Genomic DNA, 17998 nt, shown 5'->3' on the forward strand with positions numbered 1-17998 from the left:
AGTCGCCTGCTTCACTCTCGCCCGCCAACGAAACCATAGACAGGTTACGTAACTCTGTGGCCAGAGCACTGCAGTGACGTCATATGAGGAAGGATTTTCAGTTAGTTGTATAGAAAGTGTGTAGCAAGCTCGTCATTTTGATGATTTCTCGACATCATAGCGATGCCAGTAAGTGATTTATGTATTTGACACCAGGCGAGCATGTCCTGCCCTACTGGTACACAATTTGCAGAAATAGTGTTCCTCAAAGCGGAAATATATAAACAACGTTGAGGAAGTAAATGTCCCAAAGGACGTGTAAGTCAGGAAACTGTGAAGAGAGTAAAAGTCGTAAAAAGATGTAAGAAAAATGTAAAGCCATGTTTGTAGAAATATAACAGATATGTAAGTCTCGAAAACGAGAAGGGAGCGACAGTCGTGAAGGACCTGGAAGTAGAAAAACGTTCCACATCAAAACTAATATGTGTCAAAAGCCTAGTCGATTGTGCGATTCCGATTAAAACAATGTGTTCATGTTTATTAAATATTGATATCAGCTGTTCGCGAACAGTTGAACGTATCCTGCATAACAATTGGTATTCTTCACACACACGTGTAAAGCCAGACAACTGTTCACCCCAAAAACACGTGAACACATGGTACAAGTTATATTGGGGGGATTGCTTCGGATATCATTTATTTACTGATGCATCCAATTTAGAAATGTTCCCCATGTGAGTATAAAATAACCTTTGGATAGCTTTACTTAGGCCTTGAATGTTGTAACTTTGATCGAACAAGTTCAACCACTGTCAGACGAAAACTAGATGCAATAGTTTCAAGCATCTAAGCTTTCTAACATGTCACAAATGTTAGCGTTCCTTTGAATTAGGGAAAGCCTAAAGCAGCCATTTTGTAAGATAAGATAGTTTTCAGCAACATTTCTCTTTCCTTCGATTAGTTTTCTCATTGCTTTGTGTATTTTCTCGTTATTTCAATTATTTTCTCATTGCTTCTATTAATTGGTCAAGTATTTCCTCATTACTTGAAGTTACTTTTAACAACTTGAAATGCAGAAATTCAGAATGATTTCTCGTTGCTTCCGACATTTCGACTTCGATATGTTTCGGGCTAGTACTATTTTAAGACATAATATAAATCTAAGCATGTGAAGCATGCATATGACATCGTTGCCATCGTTTATAGTGAGTGATAATGAGTTTTACGCCGCTTTTAGCAATATTCCAGCAATATCACCGCGGCGGAACACCAGAAATGGGCTTCACACATTGTACATGTGGGGAATCGAACACGTGTCTTCGGTGTACGAGCAAACGCCCAGACGTGACTTAATATGTCATGTTTAGATTCTTGTCAAAATTAATGAGCTTGGGCTTAAGCTTTAAGCTTGGGCTTAAATTGTTAAATAATATAATCTCTTTAATTTGATTTATTACTCATTTAGTATTAAGATATGGATATAATGATACATACTTTGAAATTAAATCAATGATTTATATACTATTCTGCCTTGTTTCGTTTGATTTAGGACTCATTAAGTTTTACTAATTGCATATACTGATACATACTTTGAAATTAAGTCAATAATTGAACATCTTCAAGTATTTAAATTACATTCTGTCCTATTATTTTTAGTTACATAATCAGCAGTCTCATAAAACTTTAGAAACAAAAGCATTTAGAATTAGGAGAGAGAGTACAATTCTTTGGTCAATTCTTTAAGATACACATACAAAATGTCTGGGAAAGGGCAGCCAGTAAATTTTGATTTACCAAAAAAGAGACCTTTAATTTTAAAGAACAAATAAACTGGGTTTTTTACTACTTTTAACTATTACATATGAAAGATTTGTGGTCAGTCCTATGGGGAACACCAAATTCATTCTTTAAAAACTTGTGGTTAATTAGTACCGAGCGATTAAAAGTTGCCAAAAAGTCGCCTGCTTCACTCTCGTCCGCCAACGAAACCACAGACAGGTTACGTAACTCTGTCGCCAGAGCACTTCAGTGACGTCATATGAGGAAGGATTTTCAGTTAGTTGTATAGAAAGTGTGTAGCAAGCTCGTCATTTTGATGATTTCTCGACATCATAGCGATGCCAGTAAGTGATTTATGTATTTGACACCAGGCGAGCATGTCCTGCCCTACTGGTACACAATTTGCAGAAATAGTGTTCCTCAAAGCGGAAATATATAAACAACGTTGAGGAAGTAAATGTCCCAAAGGACGTGTAAGTCAGGAAACTGTGAAGAGAGTAAAAGTCGTAAAAAGATGTAAGAAAAATGTAAAGCCATGTTTGTAGAAAATATAACAGATATTTAAGTCTCGAAAACGAGAAGGGAGCGACAGTCGTGAAGGACCTGGAAGTAGAAAAACGTTCCACATCAAAACTAATATGTGTCAAAAGCCTAGTCGATTGTGCGATTCCGATTAAAACAATGTGTTCATGTTTATTAAATATTGATATCAGCTGTTCGCGAACAGTTGAACGTATCCTGCATAACAATTGGTATTCTTCACACACACGTGTAAAGCCAGACAACTGTTCACCCCAAAAACACGTGAACACATGGTACAAGTTATATTGGGGGATTGCTTCGGATATCATTTATTTACTGATGCATCCAATTTAGAAATGTTCCCCATGTGAGTATAATATAACCTTTGGATAGCTTTACTTAGGCCTTGAATGTTGTAACTTTGATCGAACAAGTTCAACCACTGTCAGACGAAAAACTAGATGCAATAGTTTCAAGCATCTAAGCTTTCTAACATGTCACAAATGTTAGCGTTCCTTTGAATTAGGAAAGCCTAAAGCAGCCATTTTTGTAAGATAAGATAGTTTTTCAGCGACATTTCTCTTTCCTTCGATTAGTTTTCTCATTGCTTTGTGTATTTTCTCGTTATTTCAATTATTTTCTCATTGCTTCTATTAATTGGTCAAGTATTTCCTCATTACTTGAAGTTACTTTTAACAACTTGAAATGCAGAAATTCAGAATGATTTCTCGTTGCTTCGACATTTCGACTTCGATTAATTTTCGTGGATGTTTCGGGCTAGTACTATTTTAAGACATAATATAAATCTAAGCATGTGAAGCATGCATATGACATCGTTGCCATCGTTTATAGTGAGTGATAATGAGTTTTACGCCGTTTTAGCAATATTCCAACACTATCACCGCGGCGGAACACCAGAAATGGGCTTCACACATTGTACATGTGGGGAATCGAACACGTGTCTTGATTGTGCGAGAGCAAACGCCCAGACGTGACTTAATATGTCATGTTTAGATTCTTGTCAAAATTAATGAGCTTGGGCTTAAGCTTTAAGCTTGGGCTTAAATTGTTAAATAATATAATCTCTTTAATTTGATTTATTACTCATTTAGTATTAAGATATGGATATAATGATACATACTTTGAAATTAAATCAATGATTTATATACTATTCTGCCTTGTTTCGTTTGATTTAGGACTCATTAAGTTTTACTAATTGCATATACTGATACATACTTTGAAATTAAGTCAATAATTGAACATCTTCAAGTATTTAAATTACATTCTGTCCTATTATTTTTAGTTACATAATCAGCAGTCTCATAAAACTCTAGAAACAAAAGCATTTAGAATTAGGAGAGAGAGTACAATTCTTTGGTCAATTCTTTAAGATACACATACAAAATGTCTGGGAAAGGGCAGCCAGTAAATTTTGATTTACCAAAAAAAGAGACCTTTAATTTTAAAGAACAAATAAACTGGTTTTTTTTACTCTTTTAACTATTACATATGAAAGATTTGTGGTCAGTCTTATGGGGAACACCAAATTCATTCTTTAAAAACTTGTGGTTAATTAGTACCGAGCGATTAAAAGTTGCCAAAAAAGTCGCCTGCTTCACTCTCGCCCGCCAACGAAACCACAGACAGGTTACGTAACTCTGTCGCCAGAGCACTGCAGTGACGTCATATGAGGAAGGATTTTCAGTTAGTTGTATAGAAAGTGTGTAGCAAGCTCGTCATTTTGATGATTTCTCGACATCAACGAAGACATGCCAAATCGTTGCGTTGTCGTCAATTGCTCCTAGAGGTCGGGCGATGGTGTCGCCATGCACAGATTTCCACAGGACCCCGCAGTTCGTGCAAAATGGGTTATGTTTGTGAGTGCGAAGCGAGCGTTGTGGAAGCCTGAAACGATATCTTACTTGTGTTCAGATCGCTTCACGGAAGTTAAAGAATCAAAACTACTTACTAGTTGTAGTAAAATATGTATATGATTGATGACCATAAAGATTTTCCATGACACAACTTGTAACATAACGATTTCTGCCTCAGAAGCGAGTTTGTGGTCGAAGTAACAATAATACTGTAAGTAGTATTATATTGACACCCACCTCGCTGCCACGAGAGAAATTGTTATGCTATAAGCTATGTCATGCAAAGTCCTATTGACCATCAATCAAATACATATTTTACTACCAGTAGAAAGAAGTTTTGATTTTGTAACTCGGTGAAAACTAACCTAAATAGCATTTATACTCAGATTGGCGGATGTTCTCGACAGGGCGCCGCCATTTTTGAAAATCGTGAAGTCACGGGCTAAAGTCTGTTAGAATTAATGAGATTATGGTTTGTTTCAATCAAGTTAGAAAATCAAAACTACTTTCTTCTCGTAGTTAAATATGTATTTGAATCATAACCAAAAGCATTTTGCATGACACAACTTATAACATAACGATTTCTTCCACGGAAGCGAGGTGGGGGGTCGAAGTGACAATACTGCGCGATAACTTTCTTGCTACATTCACGTGGTTAACGTCCACTCACCAGTATGTATATACTGGTCAATGTACGTCTTTATATTTGGTCTTATAATCCTAATTAGTTTATTATCATACTTGTGTGCATTTTGAAACTAAATAAAAAGCAGACGATCTGCTGATACTTATAGTGCATTTATAACAGAACTGTAATATCTGAACATTTTATAGTTTGCCAATGTGAATCATAATTCGCACACACGCCCTAGTATGTCTCATTACACTTGATGGCGAAAACAACAATTCTGTTGAATGCTACAACAAATGAATAAAAACAAAATGCGAATATTAAAATTAAAACAGAATAAATTTATAGGAACAATGTCAGGCTATTACCTTGTTCGAGGAAAGTATCCATCAATATAAAAAAAACCCGAGTGATATGCCATTCATCTGCAGCTGTTCCAAGTGATGTGTCTTTCAACAGTCTAGTATACGAAAAAGTGATATATAGTTTCAGGTATGTCACATTGGTGTATAGTCTCATTGGTCACCCAAGATAGCACACCTGGCAACTGATTGCATAATGTCCACCATTCTTTAAAAACGGTAATTTAGTTAGCCAATAATGAGCAAGCAATCACTGTATTGGCGGTTAATCCTTTGAAAGAAGGACGTTGTTTTTTACGCAGACACAGCCACGACAGAGTGTATTCAGTATAGATTAATAAATCTACATAGATAAACACTACCTTTTGACAAATCCGCTGTGTAAGATAAAAGTAATCAATCAATCAGCGTGTTCTCGTTTAATCCTTTTTATCGATGTTTGTAATGTTGAATATTTACTCCAGACACAAGAAATGCCAAATGGGAACCTTTGTCGGGTAATCTAAGTGGTGTTACCACTAATTATACCTGTTATAAATTCATTAACTGACCATCAAGTGAATGATGACAAATAACATGTGTAGGTTTATACCACCTAACACGGGTTACAACGAGGGAGTATTAATTGCTGTATTGCATGTGAAAACTTATGGGCCGAAAGTGTTTTGAGAATACAAACAGAGCTTCATTGTTGCATAAGAAATACATATAAGCATTTGCTGTGTGCTAAAACTGTATGTACCTATTTACCTAAGTAAAATTTCAGATTCTTCTAGCAATGGCAAAATAGGATTGATAAGTTTACCGATTCAAATAAATCAAATGTCATTTTTTAATATCACGCGTAATAGGCGTCATATTTTTACATGACATGATTAAATATCGAGGTAAAAAAACACAGAAATGGGATCAATTTGGATCAGTCATTATACAAATAAGGCCTAACGACACCAAGCGATTTTGACAGAATCGTCTATGAAAACAAGTTGTAACTCGGAAACTAGGCAAAGCAGGAGACAAAATTATATGACAGAAGATTGTGAGAACATATAGCTTTCATTTTACACAACAGTTGTCACGATTTCAGGTTTATACAAACCTGAAAACAAGATAATTTACCCCCTGAAATGTAGATGAATTCTGCATCGGCCCTCATATCTATTCCTCATATGACGTCACAGAGACGCCCCGCTCTGATTGGTTGAAATTTCATTCGCGGGTGAGAATTGTGCACTGTTGTCAAAAAGGTAGATTTAAGTTGATTAAAGATCGAAGTGAGTAGTTTTAATGACGGGGTTTCATTTATAGCGATGCCAGTTAGTGATTTATTTATTGTACCCCCCTAGAGTATATGTGATCTTCAATGTAATTTCATGAAAATGTACACTGATATTCCAAAGAGCTTTCAAAATAAACACTGTTTAATACGTGCAATGTATAATTAGAAATATGCAGCTAAAAGAGTTTTAAATAGTACATAGTAAAGCGCCAATGTACATTATGTTTTGGTCTGGACATATTTCACCTTGCACACATCAATTAACAATTTATTAACAACACCCCACTAAATAGTAGCTGCAAACACATTGTCAATAGCAGTATGAGATATTAGTTATGGAGGTCCGCCTTTGACCCCATTCAATTTCTTGTCTGCCAGAATGACCCCACATTATTTTTTAAACCCAAAAATTTCTTTTCACATTATTTTCAGAATAATGGATAATTCGTAGTTCTATACATATAATATCAAAGCATAATGTATGTAACATTCAGAAAATAAGTTATAGCTTTCACATGAGAATTTCTCGGAAAAATAGGCAATGATAGTATGAATTTAGTGTGCATTCCTAAGAGATGTTATTAATTCAATGTCAATGTTTTCTATAAGTCACAACTGTTATTTAGTGAAAGAAAATCTTTTTTTGTCAGTCATCAAATGTCCAACCAAAGCTAAGGAAATATGTCCTTCTCTCGCTTGTCTCTCTACTCTTACAAATTTCACTAAGTTCTTCTGCGATTGAAACTTTTATCACTTTTCAGGTCAAATGATCAGTTTTGATTTATTGAACTTCGTGCTTATTGGACAGTGGTTACAGTTTATTTTTCCTCAAGCTTAAGGAACATTGGACAGTTTTCCTTTCTCCAGCTAGCGAAATTGTTGACGAATGCTTGTTTGTACTGATTGTTTATTGTTTTCTAACTTTCAGAAGCTGGAAATCAGGAAGAAGGTCCTGACAACGATTGACTGGCCGGAGAAGAAGAAGCAGAAAGTTCTTCCTCTCTTGGGGAAAGACTTAACATTTCTCAAATTGGAAAACCAAATAATATGGATTCATCTACATTGATGAGTTTAGGAAAACATTCCATACTCACTGCTATTTATTCCCATATTGCTTTTAATTATTCTCATGCCAATAATGGTTGTCACCCCTCCCCACCCCCCACCCACACCCCTCTCCAATTAAAAAATTGAAGGGGTGACAACCATTATTGGCATGAGTATATTTATGCATTTTGAAAATGTGAATTTATTAATGTGAACATTCCAAATATCATTTGTTTATCAGCAAATTGTTGAATGTAAATAAACCTATCATGACTTTGTGTTTTATTCTGTTATTTATTTGTCATCCTGACGGTTTTACCATTGTGCAATTGTATAAAATACCTGATTTTGTATGTGTGTTGCATGAAGCACAACCTCTTTTCTGGAGGAGCGCATGGTTCCTAGTATGGTGATCTACCTTCAGTTGTTGGCGATCTATAGCCCGTTTTTATATTGTATTGTCTTCGTAAATAAAATAGTTTTACATGTTCATGCTAGTTTTACACTCCATCTGTGATACTCTAGTTATTTTACAGTCCTTCGATGACTGATTATTTAGCAATTATTTTGTTTTGTTTATGTAAAACATTTCTCGTCACTATATGGCTGAAATATTGCAGGGGACGTTAAATTCTAACTCACTCACTTTGGAGGAGCCTGTAAGGGTCCGGCACAACAGATTCAGTTTCATGGAAACCAGGTTATAAGCTGGGAACTAGGTTGGAAACAACAATGAACTAAGCACCAGCAAGAGCCTCCATGGACGAGTGGGTAAAGTCCCGACATGGATACCATCCAGATACTGGTGCAAAATGTAGTTTCAGTTTTAATGGAAACTAGGTTAAAACTTGGAAACCAGGTTGAAACCTACAACAAACTAAACATGGAAACCAGGTTGAAACCTACAACAAACTAAAACATGGAAACCAGGTTGAAACCTACAATAAACGGAAACATGGAAACCAGGTTGAAACCTACAATAAACGAAAACATGGAAACCAGGTTGAAACCTACAATAAACGAAAAAACGGAAACCAGGTTGAAACCTACAATAAACGAAAACACGGAAACCAGGTTGAAACCTACAATAAACGAAAACGGAAACCAGCTGGATCCTGCTTGGAGGAGTGGGTAATGAATCGCACTGGAAACCAGCCGGAAATGGTGCAAAATTCAGTTTCAGTTTTCATGGAAACAACAATGAAACTATAGTGAACTACATGGAAACCAACTGGAAATGGTGGTTTCCATGTCGATTCTTCTCAGTTTCAGTGTTCCGGAAACCAACTTATTTTTGTAGTGGTAGGACACTAACCAATAGCTGTTATAGACATGTAGTACACTAACCAATAGCTCTTATAGTACATGTAGTACAGTAACCAACAGCTGTTATAGTACATGTAGTACACCAACCAATAGCTGTTATAGTACATGTAGTACACTAACCAATAGATGTTATAGACATGTAGTACACTAACCAACAGCTGTTATAGTACATGTAGTACACTAACCAATAGCTGTTATAGACATGTAGTACACTAACCAAAGCTGTTATAGTACATGTAGTACACTAACCAATAGCTCTTATAGTACATGTAGTACAGTAACCAACAGCTGTTATAGTACATGCAGTACACTAACCAATAGCTGTTATAGTACATGTAGTACACTAACCAATAGATGTTATAGACATGTAGTACACTAACCAATAGCTGTTATAGACATGTAGTACACTAACCAATAGATGTTATAGACATGTAGTACACTAACCAATAGATGTTATAGTACATGTAGTACACTAACCAACAACCGTATAGTACATGTAGTACACTAACCAATAGCTGTTATAGTACATGTAGTACACTAACCAAAGCTGTTATAGTACATGTAGTACACTAACCAATAGATGTTATAGTACATGTAGTACACTAACCAATAATTGTTATAGACATGTAGTACACAAACCAATAGCTGTTATAGTACATGTAGTACACTAACCAATAGCTGTTATAGTACATGTAGTACACTAACCAATAGATGTTATAGTACATGTAGTACACAAACCAATAGCTCTTATAGTACATGTAGTACACTAACCAACAACTGTTATAGTACATGCAGTACACTAACCAATAGCTGTTATAGACATGTAGTACACTAACCAATAGCTGTTATAGACATGTAGTACACTAACCAATAGCTGTTATAGACATGTAGTACACTAACCAATAGCTGTTATAGACATGTAGTACACTAACCAATAGCTGTTATAGACATGTAGTACACTAACCAATAGCTGTTATTGTACATGTAGTACACTAACCAACAACTGTTATAGTACATGTAGTACACAAACCAATAGCTGTTATAGACATGTAGTACACTAACCAACAGCTGTTATAGTACATGTAGTACACTAACCAACAACCGTATAGTACATGTAGTACACTAACCAATAGCTGTTATAGTACATGTAGTACACTAACCAATAGATGTTATAGACATGTAGTACACAAACCAATAGCTGTTATAGTACATGTAGTACACTAACCAATAGCTGTTATAGTACATGTAGTACACTAACCAATAGATGTTATAGCACATGCAGTACACTAACCAATAGCTGTTATAGTACATGTAGTACACTAACCAATAATTGTTATAGACATGTAGTACACAAACCAATAGCTGTTATAGTACATGTAGTACACTAACCAATAGATGTTATAGTACATGCAGTACACTAACCAATAGCTGTTATAGTACATGTAGTACACAAACCAATAGCTGTTATAGTACATGTAGTACACTAACCTACAACTGTTATAGTACATGCAGTACACTAACCAATAGCTGTTATAGTATATGTAGTACACTAACCAATAGATGTTATAGACATGTAGTACACTAACCAATAGCTGTTGTAGACATGTAGTACACTAACCAATAGCTGTTATAGACATGTAGTACACTAACCAATAGATGTTATAGACATGTAGTACACTAACCAATAGATGTTATAGTTTATTTAGTACACTAACCAATAGCTGTTATGGACATGTAGTACACTAACCAATAGCTGTTATAGACATGTAGTACACTAACCAATAGCTGTTATAGTACATGTAGTACACTAACCAACAGCTGTTATAGTACATGTAGTACACAAACCAATAGCTGTTATAGACATGTAGTACACTAACCAATAGATGTTATAGTACATGTAGTACACTAACCAACAACTGTTATAGTACATGTAGTACACAAACCAATAGCTGTTATAGACATGTAGTACACTAACCAATAGATGTTATAGTACATGTAGTACACTAACGAACAACCGTATAGTACATGTAGTACACTAACCAACAGCTGTTATAGTACATGTAGTACACTAACCAACAACTGTTATAGTACATGTAGTACACTAACCAAAGCTGTTATAGTACATGTAGTACACTAACCAATAGATGTTATAGTACATGTAGTACACTAACCAATAATTGTTATAGACATGTAGTACACAAACCAATAGCTGTTATAGTACATGTAGTACACTAACCAATAGCTGTTATAGTACATGTAGTACACTAACCAACAACTGTTATAGTACATGTAGTACACTAACCAATAGCTGTTATAGTACACGTAGTACACTAACCAATAGATGTTATAGACATGTAGTACACTAACCAATAGATGTTATAGACATGTAGTACATTAACCAATAGCTGTTATAGACATGTAGTACACTAACCAACAGCTGTTATAGTACATGTAGTACACTAACCAATAGCTGTTATAGTACATGTAATACACTAACCAACAGCTGTTATAGTACATGTAGTACACTAACCAATAGCTGTTATAGTACATGTAGTACACTAACCAACAGCAGTTATAGACATGTAGTACACTAACCAACAGCTGTTATAGTACATGTAGTACACTAACCAACAGCTGTTATAGACATGTAGTACACTATCCAACAGCTGTTATAGACATGGAACCAGTGAAGATGGAGTTAAAAAACCCTCGTAAATATCTAAGAGCATTTAGTTACGATCACGAGTGACAGACAATCTATAATTTTGTTGCTGCTATTATATACTGAAAGCCATTAAAAATGCAATTTGACATTCATACTTTCTTTACTCACACTAATTTCAACATATATAATCCTAACTGGCAGATATGTTTTATGTGAACATCTGTGAATAATTTCATCTGAAAATGTCCAGTCAACAACAACATCAGTGACGCAACAACGACATCAAACAAAGGAGGGGTCACTTGCAGTCAATATCGTGTGTGTCCACCGTGCGCTGCAAGACATGCTCGCAATCTTTTGGGCATTGAAAGACACGCATTTCTCAGGAACAGCTGTTGGATGGTCTGCAGCCTCTGATGGTCTGTGGTCTGATCATGACACCACCCCCTCCAAAACGATCATGTTCAAGGACACAGTTTGGCGCAAGTCTTTCTCCTTTACGTCGATAAATCTGTTGACGTCCATCTGCAAAGGATAAGTTAAACTTGACCATGTCCTGTTGCCAAGATTGGCCCGATTTGCTGCCCATCGCTGTCTGGCAAGTCTGTGGCGATGCAATAAGGTTGGACCACGGTACGGGTGACGACACCGGATGTTGAAGGCAGCAAGGCGTCTTGCACCTTTTGGGCGCTGAAATGACGTTGACTTGTCCCAATTGTCCTCCTTGCCTCATCATCAGCTGTTTCGAACCGATTTCACAAGTGTGAAACTCGGATATTGCGGTTTTGTCGAGCTGTTATCACAGGTGGTGCACCAGGTCGCGGACGATCAGCAACACTTCCGGTAGCCCGAAAACGTTGTGTGAGTCGACTTACTGTGGATGGATGCACATTAAAGTGCCTGGCAATCATCACATCTGAAGCACCTTGGCTGACCATACCGATAACCTGATTCCTTTCGTCTTGTGTCAAGTGTGGCATTTTCTCAAAGTGATTGAGTTACACAATTCCTTGGGCCTGGGTGCAGGTAATGCATGTGCACAACGTGTTTCATGTATGTGGTTGTGTTTACGAGAAATGTCAAAGGTTCAGTTTTAAGTATCAAAGTTCATGTGAGAGGAATGCTCCGGGACTCGAACTCGAAATGGGCCAGAATAACAGCCTTTTATCCCTACATCCTCTGTATCGCAGTAAAAAATCTTCAATAGAACTTTTGTACGTTTCAGGACAACAAATACCAATTGCGTTTTTAATGGCTTACAGTATATGTATATTAACTTTTTAAAAGACAAAATGAAGACAGGGTATATGATGTCAATCAAACAGAGAATCTTCACATCGGTAAGCCTGCAATGGTTGCTAGTTGGGTTTAACGCTGCTCAGGATGACATTCCAGCATGTCACGATTAACATAGTTCATTCTTTCTCCTGTATCGGTTTCAGTAGGATTAAGATTGTTGATTGTTTTCCTGTGTCGGTTCCAGTAGGATTAACATTGTTGATTGTTTCCCGGTGTCGGTTCCAGTAGGATTAACATTGTTGATTGTTTCCCCGTGTCGGTTCCAGTAGGATTAACATTGTTGATTGTTTCCCCGTGTCGGTTCCACTAGGATTAACATTGTTGATTGTTTCCCCGTGTCGGTTCCAGTAGGATTAACATTGTTGATTGTTTCCCCGTGTCGGTTCCAGTAGGATTAACATTGTTGATTGTTTCCCCCGTGTCGTCCCAGTAGGATTAACATTGTTAAGTGTTTCCCTCGTGTCTGTTCCAGTAGGATTAAGATTGTTGATTGTTTTCCTGTGTCGGTTCCACTAGGATTAACATTGTTGATTGTTTCCCCGTGTCGGTTCCAGTAGGATTAACATTGTTAAGTGTTTCCCCGTGTCGGTTTCAGTAGGATTAAGATTGTTGGTTGTTTTCCTGTGTCGGTTCCAGTAGGATTAACATTGTTAAGTGTTTCCCTCGTGTCGGTTCCAGGTAGGATTAAGATTGTTGATTGTTTCTCCCGTGTCGGTTCCAGTAGGATTAACATTGTTGATTGTTTCCCCGTGTCGGTTCCAGGTAGGATTAACATTGTTGATTGTTTCCCCCGTGTCGTCCCAGTAGGATTAACATTGTTGATTGTTTCCCCGTGTCGTCCCAGTAGGATTAACATTGTTAAGTGTTTCCCCCGTGTCGGTTCCAGTAGGATTAACATTGTTGATTGTTTCCCCCGTGTCGTCCCAGTAGGATTAACATTGTTAAGTGTTTCCCTCGTGTCGGTTCCAGTAGGATTAAGATTGTTGATTGTTTTCCTGTGTCGGTTCCAGTAGGATTAAGATTGTTGATTGTTTCCCCGTGTCGGTTCCAGTAGGATTAACATTGTTAAGTGTTTCCCTCGTGTCGGTTCCAGTAGGATTAACATTGTTGATTGTTTCCCCGTGTCGGTTCCAGTAGGATTAACAATGTTGATTGTTTCCCCCGTGTCGGTTCCAGTAGGATTAACATTGTTGATTGTTTCCCCCGTGTCGTTTCAGTAGGATTAACATTGTTGATTGTTTCCCCCGTGTCGGTTCCAGTAGGATTAACGTAGTTCATAGTTTCCCTGTGTCGGTTCCAGTAGGATTAACATTGTTGATTGTTTCCCCCGTCTCGGTTCCAGTAGGATTAACATTGTTGATTGTTTCCCCGTGTCGGTTCCAGTAGGATTAACATTGTTGATTGTTTCCCCGTGTCGGTTTCAGTAGGATTAACATTGTTGATTGTTTCCCCCGTCTCGGTTCCAATAGGATTAACATTGTTGATTGTTTCCCTGTGTCGGTTCCAGTAGGATTAACATTGTTGATTGTTTCCCCGTGTCGGTTCCAGTAGGATTAACATTGTTGATTGTTTCCCCGTGTCGGTTTCAGTAGGATTAACATTGTTGATTGTTTCCCCGTGTCGGTTTCAGTAGGATTAACATTGTTGATTGTTTCCCCCGTGTCGGTTTCAGTAGGATTAAGATTGCTGATTGTTTCCCCGTGTCGGTTCCAGTAGGATTAACATTGTTGATTGTTTCCCCCGTGTCGGTTCCAGTAGGATTAACATTGTTGATTGTTTCCCTGTGTCGGTTCCAGTAGGATTAACATTGTTGATTATTTCCCCCGTGTCGGTTCCAGTAGGATTAAGATTGCTGATTGTTTCCCCGTGTCGGTTCCAGTAGGATTAACATTGTTGATTGTTTCCCCCGTCTCGGTTCCAATAGGATTAACATTGTTGATTGTTTCCCCCGTGTCGGTTCCACTAGGATTAACATTGTTGATTGTTTCCCCGGTGTCGGTTCCACTAGGATTAACATTGTTGATTGTTTCCCCCGTGTCGGTTCCACTAGGATTAACATTGTTGATTGTTTCCCCCGTGTCGGTTCCAGTAGGATTAACATTGTTGATTGTTTCGCTGTGTCGGTTCCAGGTATGATTAACATTGTTGATTGTTTCCCCCGTGTCGGTTCCAGGTAGGATTAACATAGTTCATAGTTTCCCTGTGTCGGTTCCAGTAGGATTAACATGCTGCTGTAATGCTGTACCACTTGTGTGACTACGGGGATATGTTGGGGGTATATACACACACAGGACTTGCTGTATTCCTGGAAGTGGGGAACAGATCTTAGATTCGTTGGCTTGTTGTTGACCATGAGGTATACTGGTACAGAATGTGTCTTCACTACGGTGAAGTAATGTGACGGCAGCAGTGGGCAGCAACATATGCGGTGTCAGTATCAACACGATTTACAGGCGGTATAATTGCGCAATATGTTGATTGATTAATATCTGTTCATCTATTCTTGGCTAAACCTGTAGCAAAACGTTATATGTTTGATGAGAAATATCAGATTCTCAACATGTAATCAGAAATGTAAAATTCTATATTTTGGCACTCTATACTGATGCAGACCTGGGGAATGGGCTCTCAGTTGATCAAGTTTGTTTCATGTATAATACCATATGTTGTGTGTGACTTATCCCTGCATATCATTGATTGGTGTGCCCTATCCCTGCATATTATTGGTTGGTGTGCCCAAACCCTGCATATTATTGGTCGGCGTGCCTTATCCCTGCATATCATTGACTGGTGTGCCTTATCCCTACACATCATAGACTGGTGTGCCTTATCCCTGCATATCATTGACTGGTGTGCCTAATCCCTGCATATCATTGATTGGTGTGATTAATCCCTGCATATCATTGATTGGTGAGCCTAATCCCTGAAAATCATTGATTGGAGTGCCTTATCCCTGCATATCATTAACTGGTGTGCCTTATCCCTGCATATCATTGATTCGTGTGCCTAATCCCTGCATATTATTGATTGGTGTGCCTAATCCCTGCATATTACAGGTTGGTGTGCCTTATCACTGCATATCAATGATTGGTTTGCCTTATCCCTGCATATTATTGGTTGGTGTGCCTAATACCTGCATATCATTGATTGGTGTGCCAAATCCTTGCATATTATTGGTTGGTGTGCCTAATGCCTGCATATCATTGATTGGTGTGCCTTATCCCTGCATACCATTGACTGGTGTGCCATATCCCTGCATATCATTGACTGGTGTGCCTAATCCCTGCATGACATTGATTGGTGTGCCTTATCCTTGCATATCATTGACGAGTGTGCCTAATCACTGCATATAATTCATTGGTGTGCCTAATCCCTGCATATCATGTAGTGGTGGGCTTTATCCCTGCATAATATTGATTGATGTGTCTAATGCCTGCATATCATTGATTGGTGTCCCTAACCCCTGCATATCGTTGATTGGTGTGCCTTATCCCGACTTATCATTGGTTGGTGTGCCTAATCCCTGCATAACGTTGATTGGTGTGCCTTATCCTTGAATATCATTGACGGGTGTGCCTTATCCCTGCATATTATTGATTGGTGTGCCTAATCCCTGCATATTAGTGGTTGGGGTGCTTTATCCCTGCATATCATTGACTGGTGTGCCTTATCCCTGCTGCTAATGCATATCATTGATTGGTGTGCCTCATCCCGACATATCATTGATTGGTGTGCCTTATCCCTGCATATTATTGGTTGGGTGCCTTATCCCTGCATATCATTGACTGGTGTGCCTTATCCCTGCATATTTTTTATTAGTATGCCTAATCCCTGCATATCATTGACTGGTGTGCCTAATCCCGACATATCATTGATTGGAGTGCCTTATCCCTGCATTATCATTGATTGGTGTGCCTTATCCCTGCATATTATTGGTTGGTGTGCCTTATCCCAGCATATCATTGGTTGGTGTGCCTTATCCCTGCATATCATTGATTGGTGTGCCTAATCCCTGCATATCATTGTTTGGAGTGCCTTATCCCTGCATATCATTAACTGGTGTGCCTAATCCCTGCATATAATTGATTGATGTGCCTAATCCCTGCATATAATTGATCGGTGTGCCTAATCCCTGCATATCATTGATTGGTGTGTCTTATCCCTGCATATCATTGATTGGAGTGCCTTATCCCTGCATTATCATCGACTGGTGTGCCTTATCCCTGCATATTTTTGATTAGTATGCCTAATCCCTGCATATCATTGACTGGTGTGCCTAATCCCGACATATCATTGATTGGAGTGCCTTATCCCTGCATTATCATTGACTGGTGTACCTTATCCCTGCATATTTTTGATTGGTGTGCCTTATTCCTGCATATTATTGGTTGGTGTGCCTTATCCCAGCGTATCATTGATTTGTGTGCCTAATCCCTGCATATAATTGATTAGTGTGCCTTATCCCTGCATATTATTGGTTGGTGTGCCTTATCCCAGCATATCATTGGTTGGGGTGCCTTATCCCTGCATATCATTGACTGGTGTGCCTAATCCCTGCTTATCATTGATTGGTGTGCCTAATCCCTGCATATAATTGATTGGTGTGCCTAATCCCTGCATATCATTGATTGGTGTGCCTTATCCTGACATATCATTGGTTGGTGTGACTCATCCCTGCATATTATTGACTGGTGTGCCTCATCCCTGCATATAATTGATTGGTGTGCCTAATCCCTGCATATAATTGATTGATGTGCCTAAATCCTGCCCCTAATCCCTGCATATCATTGATTGTGTGCCTTATCCTGACATATCATTGGTTGGTGTGACTCATCCCTGCATATTATTGACTGGTGTGCCTCATCCCTGCATATAATTGATTGGTGTGCCTAATCCCTGCATATCATTGATTGGTGTGCCTTATCCCTGCATATTATTGATTGATGTGCCTATTCTCTGCAAATCATTGACTGGTGTGCCTTATCCCTGCATATCATTAACTGGTGTGCTTTATCCCTACATAACATTGATTGGTGTGCCTTATCCCTGCATATCATTGACGGGTGTGCCTTATCCCTGCATAACATTGATTGGTGTGCCTAATCATTGCATATTAGTGGTTGGTGTGCCTAATCCCTGCATATCATTGACTGGTGTGTCTAATCCTGCATAACATTGATTGGTGTGCCTTACCCCTGCATATTATTGATTGGTGTGCCTAACCCCTGCATATTA

General features: G+C 38.1%; 1 protein-coding gene across 1 annotated transcript; it reads right to left on the reverse strand.

The window, feature by feature from the left end:
- Nucleotides 1–14577: 14577 nt before the first annotated feature.
- Nucleotides 14578–14949, reverse strand: LOC124279164 (putative per-hexamer repeat protein 5). Its single transcript, XM_046714965.1, has one exon. It carries the CDS (start codon nt 14947–14949, stop codon nt 14578–14580), a length of 372 nt encoding a protein of 123 aa, XP_046570921.1.
- Nucleotides 14950–17998: the final 3049 nt, after the last annotated feature.

The sequence above is a fragment of the Haliotis rubra genome, unplaced genomic scaffold (genome assembly GCF_003918875.1).
Source record: "Haliotis rubra isolate DU_JTF1 unplaced genomic scaffold, ASM391887v1 Scf247, whole genome shotgun sequence".
NCBI lineage: Eukaryota > Metazoa > Mollusca > Gastropoda > Lepetellida > Haliotidae > Haliotis > Haliotis rubra.